General features: G+C 42.6%; 1 protein-coding gene across 3 annotated transcripts in view; it reads left to right on the forward strand.

Annotated features, from left to right (window-relative positions):
- The window catches only part of CEP350 (centrosomal protein 350), a 155,339-nt gene extending 150,122 nt beyond the window's left edge, over nt 1-5,217 (forward strand). For all 3 annotated transcript variants that reach the window (XM_061160842.1, XM_061160844.1, XM_061160843.1), the window contains one exon: nt 1,320-5,217. In XM_061160842.1, the coding sequence (XP_061016825.1) occupies nt 1,320-1,484 (165 nt within the window). In that variant the 3' untranslated portion in view covers nt 1,485-5,217. The remainder of the gene's footprint in view (nt 1-1,319) is intronic.
- The last annotated feature ends 10,630 nt before the right edge of the window (nt 5,218-15,847 follow it).

Below are 15,847 nucleotides of genomic sequence, written 5' to 3' on the forward strand. Positions count from 1 at the left end.
AGTCCTTCCAATGAACACCCAGGACTGATCTCCTTCAGGATGGACTGGTTGGATTGCCTTGCAGTCCAAGGGACCCTCAAGAGTCTTCTCTAACACCATAGTTCAAAAGCATCAATTTTTCGGCACTCAGCTTTCTTCACAGTCCAACTCTCACATCCATACATGACCACTGGAAAAACCATAGCCTTGACCAGATGGACCTTTGTTGGCAAAGTAATGTCTCTGTTTTTTAGTATGCTATCTAGTTTGGTCATAACTTTCCTTCCAAGGAGTAAGCGTCTTTTGATTTCATGGTTTCAGTCACCATCTGCAGTGATTTTGGAGCCCAGAAAAATAAAGTCTGACACTGTTTCCACTGTCTCTCCATCTATTTCCCATGAGGTGATGGGACCAGATGCCATGATCTTAGTTTTCTGAATGTTGAGCTTTAAGCCAACTTTTTCACTCTCCTCTTTCACTTTCATCAAGAGGCTCTTTAGTTCCTCTTCACTTTCTGCCATAAGGGTGATGTCATCTGCATATCTGAAGTTATTGATATTTCTCCCGGCAATCTTGATTCCAGCTTGTCCTTCTTACAGCCCAGTGTTTCTCATGATGTACTCTGCATATAAGTTAAATAAGCAGGGTGACAATATTACAGCCTTGACGTCCTCCATTAGTTTACTTAAGGAATCCTCGAATCCTCAAATCCTAAAATGCAAAGAGAGCATTTTTTATAAAATCTAACAGTGACTTTTAAAATAAACTTGAGCAATAGCACATTTCACGAATATTCTAATAACAAAAGGGGGATTCCTTGGGGCCCAGTGCTTAGTCGTTGCCACTGTCACTTCTGGGGAACTGAGATCCACAAAGCCACGTGGCCTTACCAAGGGAAAATATACTCCATAAATATGAAATTTTGCTCATTTATTTATATACTCCAGAATCATGTCCAGTATTGTCTTTTGATATATGTGTTTTATAATTGCAAATCCATATATCTAAAAATTTGCGTTCTTCCCTCCCCTTAAAATTCCTCTGTGTATTCTCCTTTGTTGACAGAGACAACATACTTGCAATCCTTAATATCTGTAAAATACTGGAATATTGTGAAGATTGACAGATTTGAAATAAATTTTTATTCAACAATTGAGTTTTTTCAAACTTTTTGCAGCTTAAAAGGGCTATTGATAACATCATATAAATTACCATTTTTCTCTGACTTATTTCCTTGGGCTATATTCGCATGCATGGGTTTACAAAGTCAGCAAATATCATTAATCTCCTAGCTTTTGTGTAACAGTGATGTTCTAACCTTTCTGTTTTCTAAATTCTAGGTGCAGGAGCTTCATGAGGAAGAGGCCCAGTGGGTGAACTATGATGAGGATGAGTTGTGCGTGAAGATGCAGCTAGCTGATGGGATCTTTGAGACCTTGATCAGAGATACTATTGATGTTCTGAATCAAATCAGTGAAAAACAGGGGAGAATGCTACTTGTGTGACATCTTGCAAATAAATCGAACACTGAGTGCTAATATGAGTCCTGGGCCTTTCTGCCTCGTGATACACACCCCATCTCCATCATAGCAAGAGTGCTTCTGGACTTTGTACCTGTTCTTAAAGACTACTGGTTTGGAGTTCATGGGACAGTGTGATCTATCTGGTATTACAGCCTTTGCCTTTAGAGACTGTCCACTGGATTAATTGGTTGGTTTTGGTGGGCAGGGTTGCACTCGTGATGTTGACACACAGTATAATCCTACACCTTTTGTTAGCATTCCTACTGGTCTCAGATGAGGGCTGAAAACACCAGACTTACCTCTTAGTTTAGACTAGGGTATCACTTCCTTGAGACTGAAGTCAGGCAAGAGAGGTATATAGATGTGCATCATACCGTTTTTGAAATGTAATCCTGGTTTATACCATGAAATTCAGAAATGGACATTATAGTCTCTATAAACAGTATTAAACCCTGAACTGCTTTCAGATAGGCAAGTTGGATAATGTGTGCCTATTTCCCATTGTGGAGTTCATTTCATTTCCTTTTGAAGATGATTTTCTTCCATTATTGCAATTGAGCAGCACCAAGTGGACTGTCAAGTTAACAGGAATCAATGGTAGCCTTGCTTTCTGAGCACCATCTAAAGAATTTTAAACTTTTGCATTATGCTTAGTTTTTCTCTGTGGGCATGAAAACAGAGAAGTGCCCTCACTGAAGACTGGGCTTACAGGACTGGTGCAGGGCTGGTTCTTCTACCCCTTGTCGACCCCTGCACTTTTCTTACTTCTTCTGAACCTCTACCAGCTGCTCCCAGAATCACAGATCCTCAGGACCATCTCAGGCATCCAGGCATGGCAGAAGTGGAAATAATTCATTTTTGGCCTTCAAACTTTCAGCTCCCATATCTCCCCAAGAAGTCAGAGACGCTGTTACTTGAATGATTTAGGAAATGAGTGTGTGCACCAAAGACAAAAAGATAACTGTCTATTGTTTGTGTGCTTGTTTTGTGCTATAGAACATTTTTTTAATTTATTTTAAGATAAATTATTAAGTTGAAAATATATGTCCCTATTCAGAAGTGAAAGATTCTTCTTGTAATAGTTAAACTTCCGTCTTGAAGCTTCTATGGTTCGTAGTCTTTGCACAGGAAGCCTATGGTTTTAACAAACCCGTACACCTGTCTAAGAAGGCAGTTAAATTACATGAAAAGAAGTGAACTTTTCTAAGATCACCTGAAAGTAGCAGGAATGGGATAAGATGATTTGAAGACACTGTAAAATTCAGATTCTGCCTCTCTTGCAGCATTGCTTCTCACAACTATTACCTGTATCTGAAAAAAATATATATAGACTCCAGCTGCTACCTTAGAGCATGTGTGATGCTCTCCTGGGGCCTCCAGCACCCTGCCTTCTTGACTGGTTTCTCTTAATCAGTCCTATCCTTCTTCAAGCAATCTAGAAGAATGTGGATAATCTTAGGCGTGAATGTCAATGCCTTAATATTGAAGGTCCTGATTAGAAGCATGATAGAAGACATCCACTGGATTCATAGTTAAAATATCCTGGAATGTTATACCTTCAAAATATGTTAGGAAAACCCCAAAGATGGTATAATCCTTTAGCGTGCACATTCGTTCATTTCTGCATCTTTCCTCCAGACTTGCCTTTGCGTCTCAAATGTTTCACTATGCACACTTCCATTCTCTTTGGTTTCATCTTGTTATTATGAGAAACTTACTGAAATAATCATTGGAATATTTGCATTTTGCACAAGGACTGGTATGATAGCTCTTGACAAATAAGGAAAGCACTGAAATGTTGTGATAGGGTCTCGGGAAATGCTCAGACTGATGTTGCCAGCATTTCTTGAGGCTTTTGATGTTGAGCTCTAGTCTTGTAGCCATAATGAGCAAATTGATTAAGAGAAGCTAGGGTTTCTTGGGGTTATTAACCAGTAGTGTGGAGATATTATTTTCATGTAGCCAAGGAAAAGTGAAGCCTTTTCTTTTCAGTTGTGTTGTTTGAAAGACGGAAAAACATCTTGTCTACATTCTTTGGCTGTTTGTAGGATTACATTGTCCTTATGATACTGAAACTTTACAGCTGCTGTAAATTTTTTATAAGCAAATATGAAAATAATATAATAGGAATATAGGTTGTTTTTCTACATCCTCATTATTTGGACCTAAATCAGTTTTTAATAAAGTTTTATCTTTAGTCTGTATGACTTTGTAATTCCAAAAAAGGGAAAAAAAAAAATAAGTCCATGGAATCAGCAACCTGGACTTAAAGTTCCCGGGTAGGAATGCTGCCAAGAATGTGGCAGTAGCAGTCCCAACATAACTCCAGCTCTCGTGACTGTCTTGAGAATTCTGGGTTTCCAATGAGAGGCAGGAATGAATCAGTCTTACTCTTTGCTAGAAATGATTATCCATGGTTTGGTAGCAGAAAACAAGGGAAACTATAATCAGCAGATTTCTTACTGTTGTAACTATTTGGATACAATTGAAAAGGGGTTGATTGTTAGCATTAGGAATAATAAACATGGATACCCAGCCACTCATTCCATATTGGGATCTTTTTAATCAAGCTCTGCCTCTTAACCAAGAATCTAAATACTCCCTCTTTGTAATCTTTGTTCCTTCTCCCCACACTCCCATCCTCTTACACTCTTCATAATTCCTCTAAGAAAAAGATCTTTGCATCAGCAGTAATATCTTTTAGAATAATAGCACTATCAGAATTTAGCAGTAAACCAACCTATAGGCTTCAGATTTATTTCTGAGTCCAAAATAATTTGTGCTATCCAGGGTACTTCACTCTGGGTTAAATAAGTACAGGGTATAGATTCCCTTTTCAGGTCTAAACAGGAATTTTTACTCTAGGGAAAAATGGGAAGAGCTCAAAAGTAGTTAATAAGGAAGGTAATTTGTTTTTCTTTTACGTAAAAGAAAGGAAAATTCCTTCTGTGACTACAGGTCTCTGAGAAATTATCTTTCAAAAGAGATTTCATTGCTCATAAGAGTGTTGTGGCCTATTGATAAAAACAATTTTGTTCACTTTCTTGTCTTGAAAAAAAGTGGCCTTAGCTTTTTGCAATACTTGAATAAAATGTATACTCGCACAGCGTTAGAGACTCATAACTTTTCTGCAAGAAGTTCAAACTTACATCTTCTTTTACTACCTTAAAAATACTAGTGAATAAAACATTAATTCAAAGAGCAAATGATAGAAACTACAATGATGTTTAATGCAAATTGTAGAAATTTACATGTTTACAAATCATCTTAAACTGGTTGTGCAACAATTCAATAAGATATCTTTGTATTATAAAAATGTGAAGAAAAAATGTAAACTGATGTAAAAGAGGTACTGTCATTTTAATTAACCTATGTTTAATAGCTTTTCCTTCCAAACTTTGCAAAGCCTTCTCGGTAAACACATTGCAAAGCGTTCCCTGGGAGGCCCAGCCTCCCTGTGTGTACTGTACTGTGCAGACATGAAAAAACAAACCCGTTTACTGTGTATTTGTAAATAGCCTGGTCATCAGGCCATTTTCAGCCAATAGTCACATCCAGTGCAACTTTGCACAGAAGACTTAGGGTGTGGTTTGTAAGTATGATCTGTAAAATAACTGGGATGAATTCCCATGTACACCTGTGTAAATAGATTTGTTAACTGAAATGTACTTTAAGAAAAGAGAAAAATCTGTAAATAAACTGATTTGTAAATTAATTTCATGTCAGGCATTCATTTCTCTTTTTGCCTTTTGAGCCAAGTTTCGAAAGCTAGTCTGCATAAAATTCACTTCTGATCTCTTACTGGACAGCAGAGTGCGGATGCTTGAGCAAAAGAGTAGGGCAGGCTGCACGGAAGGGCTCTTTACACAAATGCCGCTTGCACACCGTCGGAGCAGCTCAGCAGTCGCTGCGCACACCTTCGTGTTCTGAGCACTGTGCCCAGTGCAGGGGAGATATTGAAGATGACAGACATGGTCCCTGACCTTGAGGGATGAAAGAGAGACATCAAAAAATAATTTCAAAAACAATGCATGACAAATGTGGTAAGTCCTGCAAAGAAAGCATGTGCTGTTTTGAGAGTATATAATACAAGGACCCAACAGAGTAAGGGAGTGAGTCAGAGGAGAGTTCCCTGATAAATTATAACTTTGTGTTCTATATCAATGGGCTTCTTCCCTGTAATTCACAGCAAATGTCTTTTCTCCCAAGTGACTTGAATTCTGATCACCCTTATAAAATACAACACGTGGAAAGTCACAATTAAGTGGACAACAAAGAAGAACAACCATCTGATCATGTGATGTGGCTATAATTTATTTCTAGATATACAAGCTTGGAGAAGAATGGGGCTAGAGATACAGAAGAATAAAAGTATTGCAAAGGTGGCAATGGATGGTGTTCAGAATTATGAATCATCTCTGGTCCAACAAGTTAGAAGTCACCACCATCATCTCACCTGAATTCCTCTGGTAGCCTCCTGATGGCTGTCCCTGCTACACCTTTTAACTCCTACACAACCATGAACATTTAAGTTCTCAGAAAAAGTTCCCATATTGCAGCAAGTTCTAAGAAATTCGAGTGCCCTCTTTGAGCCAGATACTGTGTGTGTTGGTAAGTCACAGTAGTAATAGCTTAAACCTTGGAATAAAGACTAAATTCCTGTTTTCTTGAATGAAAACATGTAAAAATAGTAGATGGGAGGAAGGCAATTAACCCAGCAGAGCTAAGTAGAAGGTGAGGCCAGCACTGGTGGGACCTACAGTGATGAGTGCCTGTAGGGGTGAGTGCTGGAGAAGCAAGCCAGTGCTCCACAAAATCCCAGAAAAGCTCAGAAACTGGAGGCAGCGGCTGCCGCAGAGAAAGGTGTGAGGCATGGCATTACTGTTTCACTGGGGGGCCAAAGCTAAAAGGAAGGCTAGTGCTACCCACGGAGAAGGCCAGCGCGTAGGGTCACAGAACAGACAACTGCTCCGCAAGCTCAAGTGGTGCTGGGCTGCCTTACAGAAAGAGGCGGGAAAGCGCCAGGATCCAGTCCCTTGCGGTTCTTTGTCCCCCATGGCCAGCGGGTGCATCTGAAGCCTGAGGGGACGATGTGACGGCACACACCCCTCTTGGTGGTGTATGGAAGGGCCCTGTCACCTCCTGTGGGGTCTGAGATACAGCAGGCTGGGGGCGTGCCTGAACTGAGGGCCGCTGACGCTGGCCCGGAAGCAGAACCCAGAGGACAGGCTGAGTCTGAGGCAGGGAAGGGTGATGAGCCCGGCACAGACTGTGAAGACTCTTAACTCTCAGTAAGGAGGTGTTCCAGGCCCAGGCCCATTCTTACCTGACCGTACAGAAGGCGAGAAGTTGTACATGACTGCCTTTCCTGACAGTCCACCCCGCCCCTGCTGCCCAGATGCCGACAGAGCAGACGAAGGCGCACCGAGTCTGGTAAGACCATCATTGGCCCCAAATGTGTAGGCGGAGCTGGGTGATGGGCCCCCTGAACCTCCTCACGGATACAGCGTGCTTGCGGAGCCTCCCTGTCACCCTGAGATGGCGCATCACCAGAGTCACTAAAAGATGATGATCAAGCAGGCCTCCCTGGAGGATGGTCCTCAACTAGGAACCACCAGTGCCTGGACTCAAAAGTGGAGTCCGGGGGGACCGGGGGTGCGCAGATGGTAACCATCCAGCCCAAGTCAGGCGCTTCTGCCTCCCCACCTTGTCAATATGCCCACAGCGAGAGGCGCTGGCAGTCGTGTTAACACCGACACCACCTCCTTCTCCCAGCAGAATGAGAGCCATTCAGGTGTGCATCACCACCTTGGCTAGTGTGGGTTGTGATTCTTGTTGATCTGAAGGAAAGTCCAAGTCACTGTGTACCGGCCAAGCCATTAAAATGGGAGTGTGTGACAAGAGGGGCCTTGTTCTGGGACGAGAAGCCCAGCATTGTTTGAGTTGGCCTCCTCTCCCGCCTGCTGTGCCAGAGTGTCATGCAAGCACCACAGAGGCTTCTTAGAAGTGAGAAGCCAGTTTCAAGTTCCCACCTCGCTCCCACTCCTGGAAACACCCAAAGCCGAAGACAGTCTCATTGGCTACTTCTGTGGGACCCACCGCCCCTTATTGCTTGAGCCCAACAGTCCATCCTGGGGAGGGGAATCATCTTGAATGGACTTGACATGCCTTGTAATATCACCCGCTTGAGTCAGAGGTCCCAGCACAACCAGGGGAAGCTAGTGCCCCATGTTCTGTGTAGGGTTCCCGGGAGGGAGGCACTTGATGGTAGCATTGCCCCCACACTTGAACTGGGAGACCCTCCTGGTGACCCCACTGTGGCCCGGATCACATCACCCCCAGGAAGTGTGTTCCAGCAGGAGAAAAAGAACAGTTGCATGTCCTGGCATTGGGATTTGGCTGGTGCAAGCTAATCAGGCAACTGCCTGGTCCTCCACCCTGTCCAAGTTCAATGTCACCCACTGTGTGTTGGAGCGCAGTGCTTAGAGTTCAAATGGCTTAAGTGGGGTGCCATTCAATAAGCTGGGTTTTTGGACGGCTTTGTTGCAGTTGTTGAGGACCAAATGGAAAGATCCAAACAAGCTTAACTCAGAAACCCCTGCCCAAGTAAGAAGACGGCAGGACCCTCTTCTGGAAAAACAGAATAGCATTGGCAAGAAGACCTGTAGGTACTAACATTTGAAGATTCCTTCACAGGAAAAGTTGGATTGCCACCCGATCGCCTTCCAGTAAAGTCGACCAGTCAAAAAGCCCCATCCACGCATACTGAGTTACTCATCACACTTTTAGCACATTACCCATGTGTGAACAAACAGCCAGCCATCTCTGGACATTTGGGGGAAGCCTCCTATGTGAAACGCGTGTGCTAAGTCACTTCAGTCGTGTCCGACTCTGTGCGACCCAAGGGACTGTAGCCCTCCAGGCTCTTCTGCCCATGGGATTCTCCAGACAAGAATACTGGAGTGGGTTGCCATGCCCTCCTCCAGGGGATCTTCCTGACTCAAGGATCAAACCCACATGTCTTACATCTCCTGCACTGGCAGGCAGGTTCTTTACCACTAGCGCCACCTGGGAAACCTTCCCGACCCAGGGATTGAACTCGGGTCTCCCACATTGCAGGCAGACGCTTTACCCTCTGAGCCACCAAGGAAGCCCCTATGTGAAACAGACCAACCCAAAAAGGAAGGAAAAAGCGGGAGAACTCTGGTGAAACAATGAGTGGCACAAAAGAAAACATCACAAGGGACAAAAACTGTAATTAAAATTAAAATCCTGAGATAGCAGAAGCAATATTGTATCCATAAAATAGGAATGGGATGCTCTAAAAGAGTATAGTCAGACAACAAGATATTGCTCTTGAAAAGTAAAAGTATTGTAGCCATAATTTTAAATTCAATAGAAAGTTAGAGGATAGAATTAAGGAAGTCCTTCTAGAAAATAAAACAGAAAGGTAGATAAAGATGGGAAAGAAACAGATAAAATCAGGGAACCAATCCAGGAAATCCAACACTTAATTAACTGGACATCTAACAAGAACAGAGAAAACAAGAGGAAACAAGAGAAAATTCTGGAAATTAAATATATGAGTTTCTCATCGAAAATGGTTCAGTGGGTGTCCAGCACAATAAACAGACCCCCCAGTAAGTTGTGTCATTGTGAATGATCAGGACTCTGTGGGTAAAGAAACTATTCTTAAAGTTTCTGCAGAGAAAAACAAAATATTGCATGTAAAGGATTAGGAATAAAAATATCATCATTCTCCTGAGAAGAAACATTGGAGGCCTTGAGAAAAATACAGCGGAATTTTCAAAAACTGAATGGAAATTATTTTCATCCAAAAGTCTACACTTGGCCAAACAATGAACCAAGTGTTAAGGCAGAATATGGACACTTTCAGAAATGCTAAGTCCTTACTTATCAAGCATCCTTTTCTCATAAACCATGAAAGGTAAAGACTTGGGATCCAGAAACAAGGGCTCTATTCCAGGAAGACTGTGAGGGAAACTCCCAAGATGACTTGGAAAAGGCATTTCCAGGATGACGACTATCTTGCACACCTAAGGAACAGTCAGGGCAGACTGGAGCAGGGGGACAGACAGCTTGAGAAGGAAGGTCTCTGGGTGGAAGGGAGGGTGGAGAAGAGAGTAGGAAATAACCTGATGTTTTAATCATGTGAAACTTTTAATTGGTAGGCTGCTGGAAGGTGAGAAAAGAGTTAGTAATAGGTTCAAAGAATGAGTAATGAAAAAATGAGGAAAAACAGTGTTGTACAAATAGGGAACAATCATGACATACCGCTTGGCTCAACTAGAAACAATGTTTATAATTAAAATAATGTAAAAATTGAATATTCTGATATCATTATATTGTGAAGATGGGGAAGGGAAGGGTGGTATCAGAGAACTAAATATGCATCTACCATACTAGCAAATCTGATGGTTAATTTCATGTGTCAACTTGGCAAGGCCAAAGTATCCAGATATTTGATCAAACATCAGTCTAGATGTCTCTATGTATTAGATGACATTAACATTTCAATCAGTAGATTTTCAATAAAACTGATTATTCTTCATAATGTGGTGGGCCTCATCCAATCAGGCAAAGGATTTAAGAGGAGGAGGAAAAAAGACTGAGGTCCCACAGGGAAGAGGGAATTCTGATCCCAGACAGCCTTTGGCCTCAAGCTGCAACATCAGCTCTTACCTCAGCCTTCTGGCCTGCTTTGCTGATTTTGTACCTGCCAATCCCTACAGTTCCTCTCTCTTTTTCTCTGTCTCTCTTTCTCCACACACACACATTCCATTGGTTCTGCTTCTCTGGAGAACACTGATGAATACAGGCATTCAATAGCTAAAGTATAAGAACACCAAGGTAAAGACCAGAGCAAAAATCTGAAAAGAAATGATGAGTTTCATCATCCATTTCATCATCCAGTGGGTCCCTCTGGATGATGCGAACTAGAGAAATGAGATTGAAGACTCCACTGTGTGTCTGTGTTTAATAAAAAAAAAAATTTTTTTTTGCCATGTACAACTATCACTTTCTGGGGGACTGCCCTGGGTTTTTGTTACAGCCTGCGGGATCTAGTTTCCCAACCAGGGATAGAACCCGGGCCCCCTGCATTGAGAGCACAGAGTCTTAATCACTGGACCACCAGGGAAGTCCCTATAAGAATCACCTTGATAATAAAAATTAATACTCCCTCTGCCCCAAAATAAAGCCACACCAAAAAAAAAAATATTCAGCTTCTCTTCATTTACTTCTCTAACCACATTTAGATAGAATCATACTCCTTTTCCTCTTATAACTTCAACACTATTCCAATACTACTATCTGCAAAAGTTAACTTTAGGTCACAGCTTTTCAACCTAAATATTTTTCATTTCAACTAAGAATTAAATTCAAGGTCATTAAAAAATGTTGATGTGTAATTGAAATGGTGCATTTAACACAATTAAAAATATTTTACTTCTTTTGCATATTAAAAGAAGATTAAAGATGTGTGTTCGATTGTAGGGAAGTGATTTGTCCTGCTGTGTCATTAACTAGTGGCCTCAATGTGTCAACTTGAGTAGAACTACATTCAGAAGGCCCACATTTCCCTTGGCTCTATAACTCTTACAATTTATTTTGTTTTTGTGACACTGGCATCATCTGTAAGTAGATATCAAATTTTTGTGTGTTTTTGTTTGAACAAGGATATTGTTGAAAAATACATTTTATGCAATTTGTCTTAAGAATGCACATCAGGAAACCCAAAACCACTCTTTTAGCTCCAAACACATTCCAGGATTCTGAGTTTCCACAATACAAAGAGGCATGTGTGATGACCCATTTTAAGCACAGTCAAAATATTTTGAAAAGTAATAATCATCTAAATAACTTCCCTAACTGGTCTGTCAGTGTTACTACTACTATTTTGAGAAAATTGATTTAAACAATTAGATGAGCTAAGTGGAATTTTAAAACTCCAAATTCCTACTCTGAGTCTCAAGGTTGAGTTTCTTCAGTGAGAGAAAGGGGGTAGAAAAGGCATTTATTCAAGAATTCCTTGGGAGCTGCAATATTGACCATTCCTGCTTCTGGTCTTTGAGACCAGTATCTTGTTAATTCCCTTCCTTCAAAGAACAATTGCTCAAAATGTACATAACATGAAAGTTTGTCTTAAGAAGTCTCCATACACTATTTTCATCACTCTGGGAGACCCAGAATAGAAGCCGGGAGAAACTGTATGTTTCTGGTAAAGAAGATGAACCAATTAAGAGTTTTGCCCTTCAGTGAAGGGCCAGTGATTGGAAACAAGACCATTTTGGTTTCTACATCTTTGCTTATAAAAAGAGCTAAGGACCTCAATGTGTGAAATAACCAATATGAAAAATAAATTTTACTGAGAACTCTCACAGCTAATAGTCTTTTGACTGCAAGGAACAGAATACTTGGCTAAAAGTAGATCAACAAGAGGGTCTTGGACCTCTCACACAACAAGGAATCTAGAGGTAGACAGTGCTGGGATCAGTCAATGACTGTGCAACATCAGAGCTTTGTGTCAACTTCATTCTCTGATCCCTTGCTCATGATGGCCCAGTGACCAGAGCAGCTCCAAGTACCTTGTTCTCACACATCATCCAAAGTGAGAAGGGAGGGAAGGGATTCTATCTACTTCATTCTCTTTTACCCAGAGAGTGGGGTTATTCCCAGAAATTACAAGGGAAAATTCATTTAAAATGATATTAGAGAATGAATATGCGTTCATGGAGCCTAGGGATCAATCCTGCCCTGATTCCCATTTCCTCTCATGTCTCTTTCTTGTTGTTATTATTATTATTTTCTCTGCTACTGCAATTTTTGTTAAATGTTTTGGTGAGAAAAAAAGAGTTGAGAAGCTATTCATATAAGTCAAAAAGAAAGATGTATTTATGTCAGCAAAAGAAGTTCAAAGTTAAAAAATAATCTATTTTATTGAAGTGTAGTTGATTTACAATGTTGTGCTAGTTTCCGGTGTCCAGCAAAGTGATTCTGATATATCCATATATGTATATTCTTTTTTTCATATTCTTTTCCATCGTATGTTATTATAAGATATTGAATACAGTTCCCTGTGCTTGTTGTTTATCTGTTTTATAAATAGTGGTTTGTATCTGCTAATCCCAAACTCCTAATTTATCCCTCCCACCTTTCAAAGTTCAACATTTTTAAATTAAAAAATATTTTCAATTATTCCTGTAAGTCCCAGCCAACTTCCCCTGATGTGTCACTGGCCACAATGTCCTCCTCAAATTGTGAAACTCAGCAAGTATCCAGAATTTTCAGCGTCTGAGGGCAGGTCCCATAGGTAAGGGAGAAGAATGGGGATGTGACTGTTCATTTCGCAATCAGCAGTGTCTGCAGATGTATATATCCCAAGCTGCTGACTTTCTTGGCAAAGTTATGAGTTTGTGACTAAGTAAAGGTGTAACTGAGGAGCGCTTGCTGACCGGTCATGTCATCATGCCAACACCCTTCCGTGTGCTCTGTTATGACCAGAAGGGCCTTGGGTGCTCATCTATCTCTTCACTGCTGGGAACAACCACATACCAAATAGCCACAAAATGGAGCAACCTCTCCAGCTTTAAATGCAACTAGCGACAAAACCATTATTCTTGATCTCATTCATTAGCCGGAAGGTCTTCAAATTTCCCTTGCATGATTTATGATCCGGGTGTGGAGGCAAAACACATGCGTGTTAATAAGTAAAGGAAACCATTAGGTAACAGCCATCCAGGGCCAAGTTCATCATCCATCCATTCATTCCACGTGTCTACTATTTTTCAGCTTTGTTCTATACACTGTCAATCCCAACAAAAAATAAGAAATCTAGGTCTCTGTTCTACTTGCTTACATTCTCGCAGGAGGAGACAGACAACAAAACAAGCAATCTCTTAGGACTTCCCTGACGGCCCAGTGGTGAAGATTTCACACTTCCACTGCAGGGAGCGTGTGGGTTTGATCCCTGGTTGGGGAACTAAGATCCCACATGCCTGTGAAGCACAGAAGGGTCCGGGTGGGGGGCGCAGGGGGAAGTGTAATGAGGGGAGTCATAAGATCTATGAAGACTCACGAACAGGTGAAGTAAGAGAAGGGCTAGGGCAGGAACTACTCTGTACAGAAAGGTCAGGGAAGGCCTTTCTGAGAAGCTAACACTAGAGCTGAGACCTGGATGATGAGAAGATCTGAGGGAAGAGCATTCCAGGCAGAGGGAACAGCCAGTGCAAAGGCTCTCAGCTGTGAATGAGGAGTAGAGAACAGACAGGTGTGGCTGCAGCCCCGTGAGCGAGGCAGGGTGGTAGAGGCTGAGCTGGGGCGTCACGGGCCGTGGCGCGGGGCTGGGGTATTCCCTCCCAGTATGTCACCTGGGAGAGCCGTAACCAGGGGAGTGACACGGTCAAGTCTGTACTTAGAAAATCTCCCTCTGGCTGCTGAACAACGAAGGAAGGAGCTGTTGCAGGGGAAGACGGTGACATAGACTAGAGAGTGAGCTATAAAGGCAGACCTGGAGAGAGGGAGTGCCTTTCAGAAGGGAGGCCCTGGGCTGCTGCTGACTGAGTGGGACGTTGACGGAAAGAGAGGCTTTGGCCTGACGTCAGTGATGTGCCTTCGACGGAGACGTGGAAGGCTGGGCAAGGATGCTCTTGTTAGTTCAAGTTATTCAGCGGTGGGGAGGACAACTGTGGCCTGTGGTATCAAAAAAACCTTTCAGAAGGGAGTGAGTCCTGAGCTTTGGGCTTGACAAAGAGAGTTCTGAGAGGGAGCTTCACGCAGAGGGAAAATGTGAACACAGACAGACAGGTGGGCTGTCTTACAGGAGCAGGGTGCACGTGGGGAGGATAGGGTCGGGGAGACAGGCTGAGACCACATGACGGCCATGTTTAACTTTAGTTAGTGCGTGATTCCACTTACCAGCTTTTCAGCAACCACAGGGGGACAACTGTGCCAACAGCTATGAACATCTGAATGGCAGAAGGCCTCCGAGGAGGGTCCACTGGCCCCTGTCAGAGGGGTATTAAACTCTTCACCACAACCAGGGGTCTGTTCCCCAACCTGAGAGGCTTAGAAACCAGGAAGGTATCAGTTCTCCCAGAGATGTCCAGGCACTCTAGAGAAGTCAGAATACGTTTCAATAAATTGAAGAATACACCAGAAATCTTCCTTACTAATTTACAGTGGAGACTATAACTTTTCAAAGAGCCTAACACCCCTATCTTCTCCCCGTGGGCACACACGCTGCCCTTTCCTGGTCCCAGAGGTCGCATCTTTAATCAGCAATAGGTTTGGTGGGTGCAGAAAGCGGCCGAGGTCTGGAAGGACACTGCACCCCACATGGAGGCCCCGGTGTCCTCTCAAGCCTGGGCTGCTCCTGTCTCTGTTCGGTCTCTCTTCTGCACAATGCTGCCCCTCACGACCTCCACATTAGCAGACCCTCCAACAAATGCCGTGACAATTCATAGGATAATTCAGTGAGCACTAGCCACCCAGGTGCTGGGCTCTTTGCAAACATCAGTGGATTTGGTCATCCCAACAACCTGATAAGCTAGGCTCCATTGTACAGAGGAGGAAACAGGTTTTAAAAGTTTAACGACCTTGCCCCAAAACACAGTTTATAAGTGACACAACCTAGATTCACCTGGGTTTCTCTGGCTCCCAAAGGCAAGCCTTCTTCCTGTGTGGATTTTTGGTCATTGTCCCTTCTATTAGAGCATCTTCCTTGGGGCTCAGGAGAGGCTCCATCTTCTTCCATGTAATTCTGGGAAGGCAACCTCAGGCCTCTGGTCCTCCTATCCTAGATAAGCCCCCAAGAACCGTCCACAGAAGAGTTCAGTTCAGTTCAGTTCAGTCGTTCTGCGACCCCATGGACTGCAGCACGCCAGGCCTCCCTGTCCATCATCAACTCCCGGAGTTTATTCAAACTCATATCCATTGAGTTGGTGATGCCATCCAACCATCTCATCCTCTGTCGTCCCCTTCTCTTCATGCCTTCAATCTTTCCCAGCATCAGGGTCTTTTCAAATGAGTCAGTTCTTCACATCAGGTGGCCAAAGTATTGGAGTTTCAGCATCAGTCCTTCCAATGAATATTCAGGACTAATAACAGAAGAGTTAAAATCTTTAAATACCTCCCCATTTGTCTAGAATAGAAACAAACCCCTCAGCACAGGCTGCAAAGCCCCCACAACCTGGGCTCATGACCTCATCACACAACTATGCTCAGGTCAGCATTATGATCACCCAGGGGTTATCAAAAATGTAACGCAATGGCACAATTTCCTGCCCCCCTTGGATGGTTAGTAATATAAGTCATATGACAGAGTA

Source organism: Dama dama, chromosome 14 (assembly GCF_033118175.1).
Source record: "Dama dama isolate Ldn47 chromosome 14, ASM3311817v1, whole genome shotgun sequence".
Lineage (NCBI taxonomy): Eukaryota > Metazoa > Chordata > Mammalia > Artiodactyla > Cervidae > Dama > Dama dama.